Source organism: Hippocampus comes, unplaced genomic scaffold (genome assembly GCF_001891065.2).
Source record: "Hippocampus comes isolate QL1 unplaced genomic scaffold, H_comes_QL1_v1.1 scaffold406, whole genome shotgun sequence".
NCBI lineage: Eukaryota > Metazoa > Chordata > Actinopteri > Syngnathiformes > Syngnathidae > Hippocampus > Hippocampus comes.
In genome coordinates this window covers 165,949-187,786 of record NW_017805934.1, presented here as the reverse complement: position 1 = coordinate 187,786, position 21,838 = coordinate 165,949, and the positions used below count along the sequence as shown (strand labels likewise).

Genomic DNA, 21,838 nt, shown 5'->3' with positions numbered 1-21,838 from the left:
TTTGACCCAGTAAAAGAAATTAATCTCTTTTTTTTAAACAGACATTTGCAGAGTTTAATACAACGCAACGCCGCAGTCCACTTCCCTCAGGTAGACGTCCCGTGAAAATCCTCAGATGCAGTTCTGAGATCGGTACCACTGGCAGCTACTGATTCATTAACGTGGAAGCTGATTGACAGCCATTTAACTTTTAGGCAAGCGGCAGCCCTTAAGTCGCGCAGCCACAAAACCCGGCAAAGCTTTGTGCGGCCAACAATGCTTTTGTAATGCATGAACAAGCTAAGTGCGGGGATGAACCAAAATGAAATGGATGCGTCTCAAAGGAGGTTAAATATGATAGCAGCTATTTAAAGAATTATTGACAAGCAGTTGATCGTAAGCATTTTGCAAACCTGCGTATCATACTCTAGAAATCAAAGCTCAGCTGATTTCTATTTAAACTCTGAAGAAAAGCCAGGGGGAATTACTAAAAATGAAGGTTGCCAAAATTCAAATATTGACAAAACTCTGAAAAGCAGTCCCAGCGCAGCTCTGGCTTGTCTCGGGTGGTAAAAGCAGACAGAATGCAAATCACTGTCATTTCAGCACTTGCGGCCAAACAAGGAGTCGACAATGTTTAAAAAAAAATAATAAAAAAGTTATAAAGAAAAAAAATGCCTATTTTGCCCAAAACAACGATGCACTTTGAACGTTTGCATAATACGTCCGCTGAACTTGACTTTTCAGGCGCAAAATGATATTTCCCGTGTCATGCGATCAAACACCCTTTTTCGTCTTCTAAATCAGGTCAAAGGAACAGTTGTCCCTTGACAAATTCTTATTTACAGAAAAATCCTAATTTGGTGTCTTGATATTGAGTAGTGAAAGATTGGAAAAAAATAAAAGAAAAATGACTGCAAACCTTTTCTGGCTTCACATTGAGGATGTGACAGAACTGATCCAAACACACACGCACACACACGCACACACACGCGCAGAGCCATGCTCTTGCAGCCCCGTTTCAGGATCCACTGCTATTGCAGGATGAGCGGTGTCACGGATGCGACCGTTCTCCCAAATCTCTGTGCGCCTTTCCGGCGATTATTATCAACGCCAGTCTCAAGAGCAGCAGATCATTCCTGTTCCTGTTTACAAGTGCTGCAGGAAAAGACAAAACACTGTACAGAGTTCCACTTCAAATTGAAAATAAGACTGCAAGATTTCCACATTGAAAGTCCACATCTCGTACGCTTTGCTGCACATGGTGAAGCTATTCCTTCACCGCCTCGTCCTCTTGCTCTTTCTCCTCCTTCCGCTCCTCTTCTCCTCCCTTCTCTTCTCCATCTCCACCTGAAGCCTCGGCCTTGCCATTATTTCCTCCATCTTTATCCCCATGAGCCCCATCCTCCGCTTCTTTTGATTCTTCCTCATGCTGAAAAGAATAGGACCAGGTTTGTTTGCTGCTGTCGTAATACGGAAAGCCATTTGAGCATTTAGTCGACGTCCTCGGGATTCATCTTAGGGTACTTTGTCGTCTCTAGTAAGACCATTTAGTACACTACAACTGTAGAACAAAGCGGAGGCATTTGTGGAACGACTGTCTTAACAGTAATCTTTTCCCCGACTACTAGTGACCAAAATGCACACATAAAAGTCTTACGTTTTCTCCAAAATGGACAGGGCGCCTTGTGTATGCACCGAGTTCCAAAATCTGTTGTGTGACTTTGATGAGGGGTTTGCTTGACTGACCGATGTTGTGACAAGACGGCACATTTTCTTGCAAAAATATCTTCCAACCGGGAACGAAAATAGGCTATGCCACAATTTGCGGATGCTTGGGGCTGACGTGTCTGCTCGCACTGTTGTTGGAGCATTTGCAAAAGTCTGTTGTATTTGAATGGCAATCATTAATGGTGGAACTCGGACAGCCAAGTATTCTCCGAGGTGGTGAAACGCGTCGTTTGGGATGGATGACGAGAACATCGAATGATTGCTCAAACGGCTTTCCATTGGGTTAAAGCGGCAAAGAGCAAAGACGGTTTTGGCTTAACTGGGCAGCGCAAATGTCAACGTATGTAAAGACGTTCCACAGGTGCGATACCTGTTTGACGCGGCTCCTCCTCCGGCTCGGAACGCGGGCCTTCATCCTGCGCGACAGCGCCAGCAGCTTGTTGTGTCTCTGTCTCCTCTTCGCCTTCTCCTCCTCTTCTCTCCGCTTCTCATCTGCACGGTCCGAATCCGAATCATCCTGTCGCTGAACCCTGCACCTCTTCCTGGGCTGCACCATTCTCTTCGGCTGACTCGTAAGCTCCTTCTTTCCCCCGTCATCGTCGTCGTCGTCGTCATCATCATCGTCGTCGTCGTCTTCATCGTCATCGTCCCGCTCCTTCGCGGTGCTCGAAGACGAGGAGGTTTCGTCGCCTCCCAGAAAAGAGCGCTTTCGGCGGGTCACGGAGCGGCTGTCGTCGCTGGATGTGGCTCCGGAGTCACTCCTTTTCCACTCCTCCTGGTCACTGTCCTCCTCCGGGGAGCTATGGAAGTCGGACTGGGACCCGGACGACGAGGACGAGGAGAAGGAGCCCTCGTCACTGTCGTCCAGGATGGAGGCAGGCAGACCGATCTGCCTCTTCTTGGACAGGCCCGTCTTGGTTTTGCGCATCGAAGCGAACATTTTGCGCTTGTAAAGGCTCTCCATGTTTGCACTCGGGAACGGAAACCAGGGACATTAAACAAAAAAGACGAGTACGATAGAGTTCGAACAGGCTAACCTATCACCCGCGCGTCGATATGGAAGCGTAGAGCCGCGCTGAGAAGCTACACTGCATCTGAATTCGTAAACTGCACAATAATGTGTATCGCGTTACTTGCAAAGAGCAGCTGTCAGTCGGTATGACTTACAGCTGGATTAAGTCTGAGCGCGTCACATTCCCTTGCTGCTAGCACTGTTATTGTTGTGATCACACTTCTTCTTCGCTGCAAAATAGAGACGGGCGTTACAGCGCCCCGGGCGGAAGATTGTCACATCGCAACAAGGAGCCGGCAACTGGATTACTGCATGTGGAAAAACAAATTCGAGATTTCAAAATCAGTTACTTTAGTGTAATTGATACACACTGGATCCGGTGCCCCGGGTGCCTTCAAAGGCTTAGAAAAGCTAAAATTAAGCTAACCTGTAAAGATGCATTTCAAGGTTCATCCTGAAATTTCACCGCAGAGTCCAATATCGCTGACTTTCTGGGAAGTACAGTAGTGCATTTCTGCATTACACTGAAAAATACACTTGGACAAGTGTCGTCTTCTCAAATCTCCATGAGGCCTTTAATATTGTACTGACATGAACGTTGAACAGGTTTGCATCACATCATGAAACTGTTGACATCGCCGTTCAACTGGATAATAATCTCTGTAAGGAAATGAATAATCCTTGAAGTCAATTCCTCATACTGTTATGTTGTATAACCAAGGCCCCCCCCGCAAATGGGCAACACTCAAGTTTGCAGTCAGGACTTCTGTGCAAGGAGCGTGCTCAGTTTGATCTTTCCGTCCATGGAGGCAGTGAGGCAGGTACCGCAGTCCAACGCCGACCACCAGTCGACGGTCACCACCGGTGCTTTGTGTCCACCCAGGGACAGCAAGCTCTCCAGCGCAGGATCTCCATTCGTCAGCTGGACGAGGGGGAGGGGCACACACACGAAAGAGAACCAGGAGACACTTGATTAGATTTCCCCTGTTGAACATCAGTTTTTTATGCTCAGTTCCAATCGTCAAAGAAATGTAAAGAAAAACAACTGCCGCATTTTCACGACCGCAAGGCGCGCTTAAGAAGTCTTCCATTTTCTCCAAAATGTGCGCATGATAATGTGTGACTTTGATGAGCGCTCCGCTTGACTGACTGGGGGCATTTCCTGCCGGCACGCCGCTATCAGCTACGGGGAGGAACATGGGAATCCGGCAGCTGTGAGACAATTCAACATCGGCGTCTCCATGGTTCGCAATACAGAAATAGCACCCGTAGCTGATGCTGCGCCTTTTAATACAAGGCGCGTTATGGTTGCGAAAATACAGTCATAAAAAAATGAAAAGGAAACACGATGTAAAATATTGCTGGTGCATGAAAGTAGATGTCTTTACTTTGTAAATGATCCCGCCAGAGCTTGAACAGGTCAGCACATGTTGTCCTTCTGAATCAAAGGTGAAGAGACGACCTCGGGGAACCTGGACCTGAAAAAAATAAAATAAAATTATGGATATTTATTTGTATTCCCCACAGGGACATACTGGGGTTGGGAATTTGAGATGGAGAGGCCCCAAGGCGCACGGTTCTTCACAATGTCTTCCTTGAAGCTTCTCGTTTCTGTTTGTGCTTCAAGCTGTTTTTCAAAGCACTCAAGTGGATGACTAACAACAACCTGCATTAATTACAGTCGATGCACGAAAGTCACGACTCACGGCAAAGCACGCTAAACTGGGTGGGCTTTTTGGATCTGTTCCCGTATACCTGTTTATAGCCGCTGTACCCGGAGAGGACAAAGGGCCCAGTGGCATCTTGAGGTAAAACCTGCTCTGACTGCTTGACGCCACACCGGTGGATGTTCCACTGGATGAACTGAAGAAACAAACGTAAACAATCTCAAGACACTTGCATTTCAAAGTAGGCGTAACTGAGAAACCGGATGCACATTTCGGGTGGCGAACCAGGCGCACCTTGCCATCTTCTCCGACGCTAAAGACGGTGTTTTCGTCGTAGCTGAATTCCACACTATAAACCTCTCCATCGTGTGCCCTCCAGCTCATGGCGCTCTCATACTGCTGCATGTCTGCGGAGGGAAAGCGAGAGAATTCAGATAGTCTCGACTCTTAGCTGCCCACGCGGCAAATTGACGTGTCTTGTTCTACACAAATTGCTCAGCTTTTTCGGTAAGAATCAGCGAGACTAATAGATAATTACGTTTGCAGTGCTAATCAACAAAATGTGCATTCAAAAAAATATATGAAAATACAAACCGAAGAGTCTGATGACTCCGTCTGCGGCTCCGGTGACCAACAAATTCCCATTGTGGTTGAAGGCCGTGCAGTTAATGGCGACTGGTTCAGGTTCCAAAGAGAACTGGAGCTAAGCCAAAGACACAAGTCGCTGATTTTGAGGCTCCGGCAACACCCGTGACCCTCGTGAGCACAAGCGGATTAGAAAATGGATGGCTGGATGTACATTTTGTGCGCAGCGTGCACACCAAGAAAAGTGCAGATGTAACCACGAATGAGACCAAAAAGGCGACTTACTGCATTCAATCCCAACACGGGTTTGTCTGCTCCTGGGATTGCACGCTTCATATTGGAATGTAGCATTCTGCCCTCATTTGACATGACAGATGATCATTCTCGTATCGGATGACCCAGTCAAATAATCATGCCACAGTGTACGACGAAGACGAAGCGATGATGGGACGACGCGTGACGGAGCCGTTTCGGTCTCTCTTCATTCATTGATTTGAAGCCGTACCTGCTGTTTGACTGTCTTGGTGTCCCAAAGCAGCAGCTGCCCGGACACCTGCGTGGGGAGACGATGAGCAGGCTCGGCCAGTCCACTTCTGTGGACGGCCGCAGCTGAACAGACAAAGGACGAACCGCTGGGGCTGCAGGCCAATGACAAGATGCTGAGGGGAAAGAGGGGGGGGAGGGGGGGGTTATGGTGTCAGAATGTGTTCACTGGCATCGCAGAGACAACGTTGTACAGTGTTTGACTGGATATCCTCAAATGAAAAAGGCGGAGGGGCTTACCGTGGATGAGTTTCATCAATGTTCATCTCATACAGATTCTTCTTGGCTTCTGTATCGTACAGGCGGACTGTGCCAACACCACTGCCGAGTAACAACTCAACACGCACACACAAATAGCGATGAATTGATTTTAGTGAATGACGTCACTCTCATATAGGCCACGAGACAATTCTGATTGATCAAGTGAGGGTTATTTCCCATTTTGAAATGTTGGTAGTCGGGATTATTTGCAGTGTTTCTGTCAATTGTCTTCTCCTACCAATCGGTCGGGCTTGGTGGCCCACTCGAGGGACAGCAGAGGAGACTTGGACATGATGGTTGCTTTGGTCTGCATGATTGGATTGAAGGACCACACCTGAAGTGTGACACAGAAAGCGCCAGCGTTACCGTGAGTTTAATAAGGCGCGACCGTTATTTGATACGCCCTGAAGATGGCCGACCCAGATTTACCTTAATGACACCGTCCACATCTAAACTGGCGACTCTGCGACCAGAGCAATCGACCCTAAACGAAACGAGAGTTTTGAAAGGGCAAGTTATCAAAGTCGCGTGGCAAATGAGGTCGTGGTCACCACGTCCAAATTCCTTTGGGATGCAAGCGAGCGTTTTGCCGAATGTCTACCTGCAGTGCATGATGGAGGAATGATGTTCCCCATATTCCTCCTGGCTGAGTTTGATAAATGGCTGTTCTGCGGCGAGCCCCACGCCTTCTTCTGCGCCTCCTCCTCCGCTCCTGCCGTATGAAGGGGAAGAGTCGGGAGCTTCGACTGAGGTCTCATTTGGAGGCTCCGCCTCTGCCACCTCCCCCTTTTTCTCTTGGAACTGAAGAGAAACATTCAAATGGTTGGTCTGCAATGACCACGTACGGAACCCATCGCATCATTCAAGTGGGATTTTGTTTGTGAGCAGAGCAAGGATTTGAAACTTGCCCGTTCAACTGTCAGGTACCTGCGGCGATGCTTTTGAGAAAAGCTCCTTCCGCTCCTTCTCGTGAACTTGAATTTTCTTGTGCCGTGAATGCGGTGGCTGGTTTGCATGTTGGGATTGAGAACTTTCACTGGTTGATACTTGACTGCAGGCTGCTTTCGCTTCTTTGAGTTGGACTGCATCCTTGGTCTTTGAAGACTGGAAAATAGGTGGTACGGAAAGGGTCGAGAAAATTGCAAAAGTCATTCTTCGTATGACATGATGACATCCAAGAACTCAAATCCCGCACCTGTAAAATGGTGGCAACGGCGTCCAAAGTATTTGACATTGTCACCTGACTCGTTGGTTGGTCCTTTCTGCCGACGGCCGCCTGGCTTGGTGAAGATACCGAAGTTCCCTGATGCGCTTTCCCTCCAGGGGTGCGCCGACCTTGCGGTAGGAATGTTGAGAAGAAGTTCCTGGATGGTGTGGTGACAACACTGACAGCCCGTTGGCTTGACACTAAGTCGCTGAGAGCAGAAGAATAGGTCACCATTTTGGGTGTAGGAGAAAAAAAAAAAAAAAAAAGATCCAAGGGATGAATCCTTCAGACTTCTAAGGGGAGCCAATTGATTTACCTGAAGTTTGCTTGTGTCGTTTAAGAATAGGCGCTTTCTATTCTTTAATGTTGCTTTGTGATCTGAAAATTCTGTTAATTTTGTGTGAGAACATGACAGTGATGGTCGATGCCACGCACATTGTCACTTGGCATGGGCCGATGAGGCAGTTTGACATTGACCACGGTTTTGTCACTGGTAATGAGCACCTCTTCTCTTCTTTGAGGGGGACGTCGAAACAGGGCACAGCATGATTGGCTGTTTGCAGAGTTGCGTAAACGTGCCGCCTCTTTGAAGTGAATTGACTCCAATGATTATTATTATTTTTTGGGGTCCTTCTCTGAGAGCAGTTACAAACAAGGCAGAGGAGAACGGCAGCAGGGAGCACTGCAAACATGGACTCCTTTTTTCATTGTGCCTTGTCCAAAAAAAAAAAAAAAAAAGCCACCATTGGGTACTACTACTTTGTAAAAAAAAAAAAAAAAGAAAATAAATATTAATGACTAAAATCTATCAGTCACTTTAGTGATCCATAATGATGCTGTTTTTTAAACGAATTGACTGAACCCCCCCACCCCCACCCCCACAAAAAAACCAATAATTCATTAAATGAACTGTTTATTTGGCAACATCAACCGCATCACAGCAAAGTGTAAACAGCATGTGATTTGGATTGGTCCTTGAACTTAGTAAATAACTTAGTGGATTAAAACATTTTGGAAGTATTCCTGAAGTAAACGATCAGACAAAAAGACAAACTTCACTCAACGTGTTTTCTGCGGCGAAAAAGTGCGAATGCAGATTTGGTACGGCTGATGACTTGCAACTTCCGCTACGGCGCGCTCACAAATCAATCACTTCAAATAAATACATTTAACAACATCACGCATCTAAAATATTATCAAACAAACTCCTCATAAAATATCATGAAGTGACTCAGAAGCAGGCGTTTGTTCAAAGCACTCACATTTGAATTGCAGGTTTGGTTGACGATTAGCATTCATGTTAAAGACGGCTGCCATTTTTCCCTTGGAGTACTTCAACCAATTTAAAACCGAGTCGGAACGTTCACCTAACCATTGACAACCTAAATGCATGCTCATTAGTTGTGACTTTTGTTTGTTCAGAGTTGAAACATTTTGGGCAACGTGTCGAGAAGGCGAAAGTTGAAAAAAATGGCAGCCGGTTTTGGAGTCATACACGAGAAAAGTGACGCGAGTGCCTCACAGCTCAGTATCTCCCAGCCGGTCCATGTTCTGAACATACAACGGCAGCTTGTGATGGACCGCCTCATCTCCAGCCTTCTGGTCTCGACTCTCTGTTTGCAAGGCAAAGACCTGGACAAGATGAGGTGAGACAAACAACAAGAATTCTTCAAACATGGATGATGTGGCCAATTTTAGTTCATATTTAAAAGGAAACATCCATTACCCAGAATTTAAAATCGTTCCCAAGTGTCTCAACAAATGCTCTCAGGTTTTCAAAATACACATAAAAGAAATACATGTAATTTTTATTGATTTATTTTTGCTCCATCCATCCGTTTTCTAATCCGCTTATCTTCAGGAGAGTCGCAGGCCTTACGATTGGTTGGCAACCTGTTCAGGGTGTCCCTCGCCTACCGCCCAAAGAGCGCTGGGATAGGCTCCAATATGCCCGCGAGCCCCGCGAGGAGAAGCGGATTCAAAGACGGATGGACGGATACAAGTTGACTGAAAAAATGGACGCATTCATTCAAGGCCACGCACTCACCAGCTGACGAAGCTGCTCATTCTCCTCGGTGAGGCTTGTTGTCTTCTGGACTTCGGCATCAAAACTCAGCAATACTGGTTGGGGTGAACCCCGGTTAAGGACTAAAAAAAAAAACAACGACCTCCCACTGAACATTTGGTAAGCCCCCTCGCGGCCCATCTTTAAAACTCGTCTTGAAACTCATTTTTATTCTTTGACTTTTGACTCAGCATGAGCCTTGATTTTTAATTTGACTGTTTTTGTGCTTTCTACGGTCTTCGTTGTGAATTGATTGATTGTTGTTGCATATATGTACAGCACTTTGTGTACAGCGGTGGTTGTTTTGTTTTGTGAAGAGCTCTCGAAATTGAATTGAATTGAGTTGAGTGCCTGTGATACACTAGCCAGCTTTCTCTTTTTTAAAATGAACGTACTGCGACTGTTGATGGTTTCGAGCACAGCAGATGCAGAAGATCTCGCTGCCAGCAATTTGTTTCCTCTAAAATGTCTGGATTTGACGGAAGGATATGCATACACTGGAAGAGCACCGAAAGGAAGTTGTGCAGGGAAACCAGGAAGGTGTCGGACCACTGGCGGGAGAAATACGGAGCAAAAGCCGGGTTCTGTTCGGGTGCAGGAATAAACGGCAAGATGAACCAGTCTCGCCACTCAGCTTGACCCTGCAGCTCGATAGCCTGCTTCTGGAAAAACTCCTGAGTCTTCTCCAAGTTTCCTTTCTGGCCAGTGAAAAAATGAGAGAAACTGTTAATCCAAGACCTCGGAATACCATCAAAACGTATTCTTTGCATTTGCCTTACCTGGATGGTGTTGATAACGTAGTATCTGTACAGGCTTGCTCTTAGTTTGTTGACAGTGGATCGGTAAACATCCTCCAGTCTGCAGAAAAGGCGCCGGTCCAAGTAGAGCCAGTAGTCCTTCAGGCCAGACAGGTCAAAGCCGTGGATGAACTGCAGCAGCTGATCAATGATCTTGTCCACCTGAAAGGAAAGGATTTTGTACACTTGGAAGCACACCCCGAAGTGTCACTCTTCCTTGAGTACCACAAATATTAGGAAAACCCGACAAATGAGGCCAGATTCAGAATCAGCGAGAAAAAAATGATTCTAGAAAAGTTTACTTGCATCTCGGATTTAAAAAAAAAAAAAAAAGCCAAAAAAAAAATCATTGATCAATAATCGTAGAATTCTGAGTCTACGACTGCATATTGTGATTTGTCACAACATGAAATACTAAACACACGCGCAGAGTTGAAGTGAGAAGACAAAGTCATACCCTGAACCCTTTGTCCTTGTCAGCTTTTATTTCACTGTCCAAGTTTTTCAGAGTGTTGGTGAAGCCACGATAGAGCAGATATTCCCGCACATGTTCATCTGTTCTCTCCACCGCGGAACCCATGATGATCTGCCGCCCTAGATCAAGTGCAATGAAGGAGTGAATGAATGAATAAATAACTACAGTATCTGTTTCGTGACTGCTTGTCCTCTTCGGGTCACGTGTAAATGGAGCCTATCCCTGCTAACATCAGGCAAGAGGAGGTGGTTTAAAATCGGTCGGCAGTCAAGCGCAGGGTGCTGACATTCACACCAAGGAACGACTTACTACAGTCTTTGATTGGCCTAAGATGCACGTTTTTGCGAATGTGGAAAGTAGAAGAAGTCAAAGTGACAAACGTCACACATAAATTCCATAAACACTTGAACATAAACTGTGCGTGCAGGCACACACACAACTTATTGTAATAATATTGTACATTATTGCATTTGTATTTTGTGTAGATATAATTCGTCTTCCACTATGACACCCTTGTGTGAAACTGAAGCCGTCCAGTTTGTTTCATTATTGAAGATCCTTAATACAATTTTAAAATGTTCAACTGTGGATTGTTTCGCCAAGAAGACATGACTTTCGGCTTTTCTCTGTCAGGGTCGTCACAACGAGCCATTAGCATGATTTGTTTAGCACACTATTTATGTACGTATCGACTGTTGCGTGACTTTCCGACATCAATGCACAATTTGACATAGTCATGATGTGAATGTGAACATCGCCAAACACGTCATAACCCAAGAGCGTTACGCGTTGTTGTTGTTACAGTTGTCGTATTTGCACGCCGAATTGTGTGCACGTTTTAACTAATATTGGAAGATACCTTTTAGCGCAAGGAAGACTTCAGTAGTTCCTCTTGACAGGAGCAACGTACGCCACCGTGCAAACCAATGGTGAAAAACGTGAAACCGGAATGAACAAGAGTTAAGTGCAATTACTTTCCAGTATACCTCGCAGCTTTGTTTCACATGTTGTGAAATTATACTCCAGACATTTATCGCATCCACGGAGCAAACGCTTCCTGTTTTTGTCTCCTGACAGTCATGTGACATTTCCCCGTGACGTCACACACTAGCCTTTTACCCAACGTTGCCCCCTGGTGGTACACATATCAAAACATTTCAACCCACTCAAAAATATGTTCAACAAATACAATAAAAACGTGACGCATCTACAACTTATACAGTTACTAGTAGCTACGTAAATAAGGGAAAATGACGCCGTTCGCGATTATGCTTTAAATGTGATTATTTTGACACAAACCTTTTTGTTCAAATTATAGCCCAAATTCATTTCTCTATTAATTCACTTCTCTAAAACATCGGTATTAGCGTTTCAACCTTCGCGAACGTCAATGTGAAATGGGTGCAACTCCTCACGATACATCGTGGGGTGACGTCAGTAACAAGCGCTCTACTACGTCACCGAGTTGTATCATCGGGAATAAAAAATCTGCATTTATTATACCTTATTTCTAGTCACGAATAAAAATATATTGTTATAAGGAATATTCAATAAGTTAAACGATGCTATTGTAACAAAGGCACAGAATATACTTGCGCTCCTTCCAATCAGTTGCTGAGTGTAGTTACTTTAGCAACCACACAACAAGAACGTCGGCAAAGGCCAAAGAAAGGGAAATGGAGGGGACCAGTGAGCTTTCTCCAGTCAGGGGCAAGCAGAGCATTTCAGAGGTGAACTTTATGGAGACGACGAAGATGTCTGTTGCCTCCACTTCCGCTCCTCTTTTTGGAACCTTCAAAGAAGAACACACCAACATCCCAGAGGCGGTCGACGACTTTATCAGGAACTTCCTGCAGAAAATTGGCCTGAGCCGGACTCTGGACTGTTTTGAGGTCGAGTGGTACAGCTCAGCTCAGAAACTCCTGACAGAGCCCTTGTTGACAGCTCCCCCACCACCGGGCGCCCTTGTCATCCCCGATGCCCTCACGCACAAACAACTCCTTCAGTCTGAACTGCAGAAGGTCTACACAGAGACGAACCATTTCAAAGAGGAGGTGCTGTCTGCGGGGGACAGCCTCGTGAGGCTGCAGAGGGACCGAGATCTGCACCGGCTGCACTGCCAGAAACTCGTCGCTGACAAAAGCCGTCTGATGGAGGACATTAAGCGGCTGAAGAAACGCCTGGCGGCCTATGAGCCGGCGCTGAGGCAGCTGGATGACAAATATGAGGCAGCCCTGAGACAGAAGATGCTTCTCGGTTTGGAAAGTGAACGGATACAGAACAACCTGAACGCCGGTCTGCTTCTGGACAAAACCCGAACCAAGATGGAGAGACGCACCAAGAAGAGCAGCGCCCAACTGCCAACCCTCCCCAGACACCCAAAGGACACCGAGTTTCCCGTCTGCAGCAGGCCAGTGAACCTTCAGCGCGCTCAGGGAAATCCCGGAGAACAGAAAAGCCTGAATTCATTCAATCTGTTCTATTCCATCAAAGCCCACGCTCTTCCCATTAGCTGCATCAGCCAACTTCCCGGGAAAAAAATCCTCGCCAGTGCCAGTGATGACTGCAGTTGGAGGCTGTGGGCACTGCCAGCCAGCAGGGAGAAGGTAGGAACACACATGCCTCTCCGCACAGCATGGATCTACTCCCCACCCCTTAATATTTGACTGCCATAGTGTCACTGATCATGACTAACATTAAATTATGGTATTAGTAGGTGTTTAAGATAAGGATGGACGGGTATTCTATGTGGTCCCACTTGTCTACAGAACACAGTCAGAAATATTGTCACAATAATCAGTGTAAAGTGACATTTTAGACGTGATCCGATCATAATTGAATCAAATCGTTGGCATACGCTCACTTGCTGTTGTACTATTTGTGTCATCAGGTGGGCCAGATGGTCCTGACAGGTGAAGGTCACTCCGATTGGCTGTCCAGCTGCAGTTTTCACCCAGAAGGAACGAAACTGGCAACAACCAGTGGAGACACCACAGTCAGTTGACGGTTACTTGTCGCCTTGTCAACGAGACGCTCATTAGAACGTTCTTTACACTGGACTAACGTTTCATTTAGTTGGCTCCACCAGGTTGTCACTGACATTTAGCTTTTTTTTTATATATATATATATATAGAGAGAGAGAGAGAGAGAGAGAGAGAGAGAGAGAGAGAGAGAGAGAGAGAGAGAGAGTGCTCCCATATTCACTGACAAACTCACCTGTTTGCTCTTTCTTGATCAGGCCGAAGCCTTCTGTGCTTATTTCGTCTTTAACGTTTGACCTTTACATTTTTTTTTTCTGCAGGTTAAGCTCTGGGATTTGTTTTGCGGACGTTGTGTGTTGACATTCTCCGGTCATAGCCAACCCACCTGGGGGTGCTCCTTCCATTCGTGCGGTCACTTCCTGGCATCCTGCTCCTCCGATAAAACCGCCAAACTGTGGGACCTGAATAGCCAGCGCTGCCGGCTGACAATGCGTCGCCACACCGCCTCCGTCAACAGCGTCTGCTTCCAGTCCTTCTCCAACACTCTCCTCACTTGTTCGGCAGATAAAACTCTCGCCCTGTGGGACATCAGACTCGGAGTGTGCACCGCATCCTTCGTCGGACACCAGCATCCCTGCAATCACGCCACCTTGGGCCTTGGCGAGGAAGTTGTCGCTTCCTGCGACACCCGCGGCATCGTCAACCTGTGGGACATCCGGAGGCCCGCCTCGCCCCTTCGCACGATCGACGCCGGGCCCCTGAGTGCCAATCAGGTGGCGTTCAATCCATCGAGGAAGATGCTGGCAATCGCAAGCAGCGATAGTTTGGTTAGACTGGTGGATGTGGATTCATGCAAAGTCAGCAGCCTGTCCGGACAAAGGGACAGTGTGCAGAGCGTCACCTTTGACCACACGGGAAAAACGGTCATGTCTGCAGGGAGTAATGGGCTCATTAACGTATGGATGTAAGACAGTCAAGGGGAACAGGACGTTGTGCTGATCAAAATCAAGTTTCGCATAATACTGGGCAGTCAAATGCTATTTGATGGATTTTAACCTCCAATTATACAAAAAATTTCCATACTCCCCTTTAGAGTACATTGAAAACCTTTTTTTGTGCCACAGACCAGTTGAGACAAGTACATGCTTTTCCCGGACCGGCAAGCTTTTTTTTTTCTTCATTGCTTTTAAATGTTTTGTTTTAAGGCCCAACAAAGACAATTCTCGAGTGATTCAATATTTTATGAACATTCATTCATTTCAAACAGTGTTATTCTGCTGCACAACAAATGTAGAATCAAATAACAGAACACAGTGAGCTACGAAGAAACGGACCGATCAGGAATTCCGCATTATAATGTAAAAATAATCATTTTAAACTTATGATCCTTCATACGGCGTTAGCATCATTGCTTTTTGCAAATGGGACTGATGAATAGATGACTAGCGATTGCGGCTTCCATCCGGTGGCTGCTGCGGCTCGCTATTAGCAACTACGCCGCTCATGTTTACTTGGGCAGGCTGCGCAAACTCCGCTCGCATTTTTGCTACTTGTTCAAATGAGTCAACGGGTTTCTTGTCGTGTCTTGTTTTTGACGACATCCTTTTGACGAGGAACTTCTCTTTGTCAAAATAGCTTCATCTTCGGAAGTCACGGCTGCCCAGCAGCTGCGCCTTGAGCTGTGTACGTTTGCTCAATTTGTTACGATTAAGTTCTGTTTCCTGTTTTCTTTTTTTGGCGAGCAAACCAAAGTTAGAAGGGGGGCTCCGATTGGCTAGAGTCGCGCGCATTTCCGACACGTCAGATGGTTTAAATTTGCTCACAGTTCGCAGGTCTGTCTTTGTGTGTCCCGGTCCCAAATGGGCCAAGGTCCGGTATCGGTTTGCGAACCGGTGGTTGCGTACCACTGCTCTATTAGACTTCTATCTGAAACAAATTCCAAATATATTTCAGCATCTGCTCTTCTTGGCAACGACCAGCTTCACAGAACTGAAACTCTTGCGACGACAGTGGGAACCCTGCGCTACCGGTGACACTGATTCAAAACGTCTCCGTCTGACACGGTTTCCATATTGAACGGGAATCCTGCAGATGAAGAAGAGTACTGTCCTTCGTCTATATCCTCCTCTTCCTCATGTTTTTCTCTCGGTTCCTCCAACAGCAGCTTCAGGCGATTGAGGTGATGAAGGGCCCTGCGGATGGAAACTGTTTTTCAATTAATGGGCTTTATAATACTGCATTTATCAGTTACATACAACATGTATGGGCTCAATCATTTTCTGTAGAGGGCGCAATTAACATTTCACGTTTCGCTTGGGGAGTTCGACATAAATTTGCAGCACTGCAGGCTCGTACCGAAATGAAAATATGCCGACATAATATTATAACTTGTCTGGATTAGGTCACAGTGGTGCACAAGGCTAAAATATGCTAAGCGGTTGTTAAATCGCTATGTTATTTAGCACGCTTTGACTGGCGTGTGAGGGAAATGAAAATGGTTCTATTAGAATCATACGACAAATCATTGGCCACAATAATTGGACGGGCAAGAACATGTCGCACATTCACTCAAGAATGTCGAGAGCGTCTTGCCAGCGAACACGACGGTCATTTTTCAGTTGGCCGAGAGCAGTGTGGAACCGTGAAAGGAGCAATGCACATTTCATACTCCCAAAAATTGCTGCGGTGGTGTTGCCATGCTTGAAAGGACCTCTTTCGTGTTTGCAGAAGAAATCCACAATGACAGACGTACTATTCGCAATTCAGGTATCAGCCCATTGCCTTCAACGACCAGATAAGCCATTATTGAATATGGCAATTATGTTACCAAAATAAGATGTTTGATGATGCCTTGAAATAATTATTTCGCTTTTTTTCATTTTACTATCGCCCATCCAAATCTGTCGTTTGTCATTGTAGGGATGTTTAATGACTAAATGTGGGAGATTGATGATTGACGCGGTCAGTTACGTTACCTTTGTAGTGACGGTGCAGCAGATAAATCCTGTTCCGCTTCACTTTTGGGCCTCTGCAAAACAAATAAGCTATGGAATAGAGTGGAAGAGAAAAGAAGCCTCCCGAGTGTCCCATTAGGGAATCACATTCTTTACACTCTTCATGTTAATGCGGTCCAAGCTTGGCTTCGTTTTGAGGTTTCGAAAGTCAACGAAAGTGCGCTTCATCAAGCTGGCCGCAAACGGAGGAATTTTGAGCTTTTATGGGGAGAGTCAACAAAAAGCTTACCCTTTGAGTGTCTTTCCTGCAAGGCGCCGCGATGGGTAAATGCTGTTGTCGGTGAAGCTCCGCCTCCACGGCCTGCAGTCGAAACATCATCTGTTTCAGAGCCTCCAATGGGCCGGGTTGCTTGCAGACGCTGCTCCCGTCGCAACTGAAATCCTGAGTCAAAAGGAGACAAGGTATGCAGAGGGAATCCTTGCAGGACAATATCAACCATCGTGCGGCAAGGTTATTGAAGAGCCAAAAGCCCGACGAAATACAGCTTTACGGTCAAATGTGTCCCTTTGTCTTTTGCACATCTGAGGGTTTCAAGGGCTGGTTCAAATGTTTCCATCCTTACATACGCGCGTTCTCCAACCAAGACTCTCGTTTGGTCTGTTGTGTTAATTCTCTCAAACCACTCAAGGATGAGCGTCGTGAGGGTTTTCCGGAATCACCGGTCAGCCCTACCTGCTCGCTTTCCTCTGGCAGAGCCCCCTTGATGACGTCTGCCGCTCCCTCCGATTCTCTGCGCCATCAATAAAACCATTAGAGATGCAGGACGGTATTGATTGTTCATCAATGAAAGCAAATCAAAGCAAAAGTGTGAATGTAGGCATTCTTACATAGGGGCAGGAGGACCTCGTAAAGTTGAACAGAGCTTCATTTCTTCAATATTCAATTCTATGTGAGCAAAGGAAACATGCATATGAAAATGAGTCAACATAAACTATTGTATCTACTTTATTTTCCCGATTTAGTCATGTTCGGGGACGTTCTGGCTGTTGCTCATCGTGGCGTGCGTGCGATCACGGAAGGTTGGCTGCTTGAAAAGTAGATCTTGGGTCAAAAAAGGGTTGGGCACCCCTACGAAATACCGAGATTACCTGAATCTGCAAGACTTTCTCTTCTTGCAAAACTGTGCGAAAGCGAGCTCAGCACTTCATCCGCTTTCTGGATCAGTGACTCGAGCCGCTGGTCTGACATAAGGAGCACAGAAAGAGGAGTCAGCACAGATGGCGGGGCGGTTAAGCGTCACCATATCATTTTCTATGATTTACCTCTCACAAGAGATTCTGAGAAGTCGGAGCTTTTTCTCTCTGAAGCCAGCAAAGATATCTGTTCGGCAAACTGGATCCTCAGATCTTTTAGACACTGCTGGGTGTCACCCTGATTTTTTTTTTTTTACAAACAATAAACAAATAAAATCACCCATCATTCAATTTTTTTCTTTCATTTCTTGAAGTCGAAGCTCAATCCATGAAATGTTTTTGTTTTTTTAATTAGTCATTCCTTAAAGTGATCACATGTGCAAAGTGTCCCAACTCAGTATGCAATAGAATCGAATGCACAAACATGATCTGACAGAACCCTGAGCAGTCCAGGAAAATCTAATGCAATGCAACAATCGATCAAGAAAAGGCATTTTGATCTTATACCTGATCAGGTGTCCTGCCAGCATCATCCTTTGTGTTTGCAAACCGAGAGGGTGCAGTGCTTATTGATGCTACTGGAGGTACACCACCTTTAAGAACAACAACAACAACAAAAAAAAAGGACAAAAACTTAAGCTAAAAAAAAAAAAAAACATGGCAAGACTTTGGGTTTGCACAATAGTGAGGGAATGATGGGCGCTGTATAAAAACTTCTCAGATCTTAGTTAACAGAGTGAATGATGCTCTACCAGGCTTGTCAGAAAAGTAGACCTCTGATGGGGGTAGTGGCCCTACAAGGTCACAATCTTGGATCCAGGCAGGCACGCTGCTGATCCCAGAGCGGCCCAGATCTGCCTTGTTCTCATCGTCCCCGCGTTGTAAATGGGGCGACGAAGACAGCAACGCCTGCTCTGCCCTCGCCGCCCTGTGGGCACACTTCGCAGAAGAAGACAAGCTCACGTTAGAATATGCGCCTCAAGTAGTGTACCGAGACTCCAAGAGAAAAAAATAGTGAAGGGCAATTACTGTTAAGCATCTGACAAAGGGGACATCCTGTTTCAAAGTGGAGACTTCGGGTTCTACGTTCCACCTGAGGGGGGATGATGCACATCCGTCAAAATCCCAAACGACACACGGAATGATGAAATAAGGAAGACAACAGCCCCAACCTGCAGCTGCGGCAATTGCTTCTTAAATGTGGGTGGGATACGTTATCCCCTGTTCTGTACCCCGGTTTGGACGAGCCACGGCTTTGAGAGGCCGAAGACCGAAACGAGCGACCTGCAGCGGCAAACAAACAAGGAGGCGACCACACTTTAGGTTAGATTGCTAAATACAATCGCGCTGATGAGGTTCAAATGTTTCCCGCACGCATCACATTGCAAGTGATGTCGGGTATGTATTTTGAAAACCTTGGATAAAGGCGGTTGTGTGGGTGACAGGCATGGAGCCATCGCGGGGGATGGACAGCAGTTCGTCGGTCGTCATCGAAAGTCTATCGCGGTTGTCGCGGTGACGGAGGGAACTGACGGGGAGGGTCAGGAAATCCACCTCTCTGTCGGTTAAAGCTTCCCGGAGAACTACAAGTCGAAACACAAAACATATCCTGTGAACCGGGAAAATCCATCCAGTCATCCATTTTTCCCATGCCCAATGTGGCCCGTGGAGCGTAGTTTGGACGGTTTGAACCTTCCGAATTTGTGGTAGCAGTTTGAAGATGGTCCTTTTCCAATCCAGTATAATTGTGTCACAGTGCACAATGGAAGGTCTAATCAGGTACGTTTGGACGAGTTTGGAAGAACTTTAAAGCCCTGCCCCATCAAACTTTACGAAAACAGAGATCCTAATCTGGTCCTCTAATCTTGAAAAGGGTTCCTAAAGGATCAAGAGAAATACATTCCCACAACCCCACTCAAAAATGTTGCATCTCTTCTAACTGCCAAGCAAGGACGACCCAATATGGTGGGGGCGGAATGGCCACGTGTCCGAATAACTTTGTCTCAACAAATACATCAGAATCTAGCAGACGACACGGTGTTGACCTACCCCATTTGTTTCTGCGTGAGCTCATTGGCGGTCTTCTCGGGGTGGACAACGGACTCTGTGGCAGAACCAGACTTCCCGGTGACTCGACGTTTCGTCTTCTGTCAAAGTCTGCGATGTAGGCATCCAACGCTGCAGAGGCTGACTCGTATTCCTTTGGAAATCACAAGTTGAAAAGTTACTCCGAGTCAATTCAGTTCGTATAGCGTGCTGTATACATCTGGTTTTATTTTATGTGTTGTATTATTTGATGTTCAACGTTCTGTAGATGTGGTTGTATTTCATTTGTTTGGGTATTGTTTGTTACTCTACCCGCTGCTACACGGCTATTCCTAATTATATCACCAGTATTATACATTGTTATTTTAATAGCAGTCCTTTTCGATTCCACAAATTGTCAAAAGGGTCATAACACCTGGTCCATGGTCTACAAATTGTTCACTTTTCCATTACTGTGGTGACGAATGGCTATCTTTGGCTGGATTATGTTATGAAAATGGATTTTAAAAAAAAAAATCATGTTTGAGTACGATATAACTGAAGAGGCTGAATCGACCTTATCTCTGTATCTGAAGGTTGTGTTGAACCCGGGAGACCTTAGGCTGCTCCTGAAGTGGCCAGAACTTGACAGCAGTGTTGTCACTGTCGACTCTGGAGAGATGATGTCACTTAAAGGTCTGGTGGAGTCCATGCTGGAAAAAAAAAAGCAACAACAATCTCCAAGGTTAAGATTTATAAGTGACTAAACCAAAAACACAATGGAAAAATGCACACGACGAGCTGTGTAAAACGCTCAAGGTTGGTTGGGAACGATATCCTCAAAAGGCTGGCAAGAGTCATTGACATACTGCTTGCTTGAAGACTTCACTAAAGTAAACATCCGTATCGGAAGAGATGTTCCAGTTGCTTGGCAAACCCCTCCACCACATTACAAAATAAACACATCTTTTTCAAATCTCATTTTATTGCACCATCTGGACAACTGGTAAACGCGGCGGTGACCTTCGTAAACTGCGGTGACGACAATGGATTCAAATTTTGTGCGGAGAATGGGGAACGGGGGACGTGGGCAAACCGTTTGAATGGACAACGTGTTGAACACTGCATCTGAAATCATGAAATGTACTTGTACTGTCTCGGCAGTCCAGTGTATAGCGTTTTACTTTGTTTTATCGATTAGATAAGTGTTTATTCTACTTCTGGTCATATGCCTGCAAAGTTGTTTTGCTAATGATCGCTTAGGTAACACCGAAAGGACGTGCAAAACTCGTGCTGCATGTTAATGTAATAAAGTATTACGCTCAATTAAACGTTACATTACATCGGGTAAGAAGAAAACTTACGCTCAACTGTATCAGGCCTCCTTTCACTTTTTAAGCATTAGCAACAGAAAGGGAAAAAAAAAATCTTACTTCTCGCTGCTCGGAGGAGGCGCCGGGAGCACTTTCAACCAATGAAGACGGTTGATGAAGTACAGTAACGTCTCCTATTGGCTCAGCAGTTGTCTCGTCAGTCTCTTTTTTTTCCCCCACCCCTTTGCCTCATCGATTGGTTAGATTTGAGCGGAATGCGTTGCTTGGTGTGTCCGTGACGTAATTCATCTTTTTAAAGCGCATGTGCAATTTTCTGACGTTAAAAAAAAACAAACATTCTGACGTTAAAAAAAAATCCAGATTTCGTCCCCCAAAACCAATTAACGAAGCAGTACTGTGCGGTTTCAAAGTCTAATAACAAGAAGTGTAATTTAAGTGCCCCTGGCTCTTCTTCTTAAAAATAATAATGATTAAAAAACACTTTTGTGACGTTGAGGCAGGAAAATAAAAGTTGAGGGAGAAATAGAAATACAATAGTATTTTACACATTTTACCATGACCTACATATAAAATGCATGATATGGATATGCATAAAATATCTGCTTGTTTTATGATCAAAAGTTTGCAGCCAAGTGGTAAGATGTAGAACTTTCAAAAATATTCACACTGATGCTTATGTAAAGACCTATGTAAAAATCTAAGTTCTGATTTGACTACTTCATAAAGTACAGACTTTGTGTCGGGAACGTATCAGACCTAACTCGGGCCAACAAGAGGTTAAAAGGGCGGAATGTCTTAAAACAAATATTGAAGGCTAAAGCGTACATTGACCATAAACTACATTTCAAACAATGCAAACAATGTTACCAGAGAAGAAAATAAAAAATAGTACCAGCCGGATTGTGTTGTACAGAGTAGAAAAGTACAGATGCCTGTTTTGAAATGTAAAGGTAAAATGTCAGAAAAATAGTTGGGTACAGCCACCTGAGAAATCTACTCAACTACAGTTGACCATTCTTAAGTGGAA

The 21,838-nt window shown here is 45.5% G+C and overlaps 4 protein-coding genes across 9 annotated transcripts; 1 reads left to right on the top strand and 3 right to left on the bottom strand.

Annotated features, from left to right (window-relative positions):
• Positions 1–36: 36 nt before the first annotated feature.
• Positions 37–3,046, bottom strand: ccdc82 (coiled-coil domain containing 82). The gene is made up of 2 exons (XM_019890412.1): positions 2,081–3,046; positions 37–1,411 (listed from the first exon to the last, which is right to left on the bottom strand). The coding sequence occupies exons 1-2, from the start codon at positions 2,672–2,674 to the stop codon at positions 1,250–1,252; spliced, it is 756 nt and encodes a 251-aa protein (XP_019745971.1). The 5' UTR covers positions 2,675–3,046; the 3' UTR covers positions 37–1,249.
• A 224-nt stretch (positions 3,047–3,270) lies between these two features.
• Positions 3,271–11,576, bottom strand: wdr91 (WD repeat domain 91). 5 transcript variants are annotated; one of them, XM_019890410.1, is made up of 19 exons: positions 11,309–11,413; positions 11,182–11,213; positions 10,305–10,441; positions 9,830–10,009; positions 9,541–9,748; positions 9,033–9,115; positions 8,508–8,617; positions 6,974–7,193; positions 6,706–6,882; positions 6,380–6,606; positions 6,208–6,262; positions 6,017–6,112; positions 5,758–5,852; positions 5,480–5,633; positions 4,984–5,092; positions 4,684–4,796; positions 4,478–4,585; positions 4,111–4,200; positions 3,271–3,644 (listed from the first exon to the last, which is right to left on the bottom strand). In XM_019890410.1, the coding sequence occupies exons 3-19, from the start codon at positions 10,425–10,427 to the stop codon at positions 3,480–3,482; spliced, it is 2,313 nt and encodes a 770-aa protein (XP_019745969.1). In that variant the 5' UTR covers positions 10,428–10,441; positions 11,182–11,213; positions 11,309–11,413; the 3' UTR covers positions 3,271–3,479. The 5 variants fall into 5 exon arrangements, with proteins under 5 accessions (XP_019745969.1, XP_019745965.1, XP_019745966.1 ...); XM_019890406.1 differs by having other exon boundaries at positions 11,182–11,576; XM_019890407.1 differs by having other exon boundaries at positions 6,380–6,579; positions 11,182–11,568.
• Positions 11,577–12,045: 469 nt separating this feature from the next.
• Positions 12,046–14,370, top strand: spag16 (sperm associated antigen 16). Its single transcript, XM_019890411.1, has 3 exons — positions 12,046–12,928; positions 13,213–13,317; positions 13,625–14,370. Exons 1-3 carry the CDS (start codon positions 12,062–12,064, stop codon positions 14,270–14,272), a joined length of 1,620 nt encoding a protein of 539 aa, XP_019745970.1. The 5' UTR covers positions 12,046–12,061; the 3' UTR covers positions 14,273–14,370.
• Positions 14,371–14,480: 110 nt separating this feature from the next.
• Positions 14,481–20,956, bottom strand: cunh18orf54 (chromosome unknown C18orf54 homolog). Of its 2 annotated transcripts, XM_019890421.1 has the most exons (16): positions 20,842–20,956; positions 20,055–20,190; positions 19,502–19,652; positions 18,868–19,035; positions 18,625–18,736; positions 18,482–18,545; positions 18,205–18,391; positions 17,960–18,045; positions 17,582–17,690; positions 17,408–17,500; positions 17,147–17,204; positions 16,992–17,049; positions 16,548–16,700; positions 16,280–16,332; positions 15,322–15,496; positions 14,481–14,824 (listed from the first exon to the last, which is right to left on the bottom strand). In XM_019890421.1, exons 2-15 carry the CDS (start codon positions 20,187–20,189, stop codon positions 15,328–15,330), a joined length of 1,596 nt encoding a protein of 531 aa, XP_019745980.1. In that variant the 5' UTR covers position 20,190; positions 20,842–20,956; the 3' UTR covers positions 14,481–14,824; positions 15,322–15,327. The 2 variants fall into 2 exon arrangements, with proteins under 2 accessions (XP_019745980.1, XP_019745981.1); XM_019890422.1 differs by lacking the exon at positions 14,481–14,824 and having other exon boundaries at positions 15,322–15,509.
• Positions 20,957–21,838: the final 882 nt, after the last annotated feature.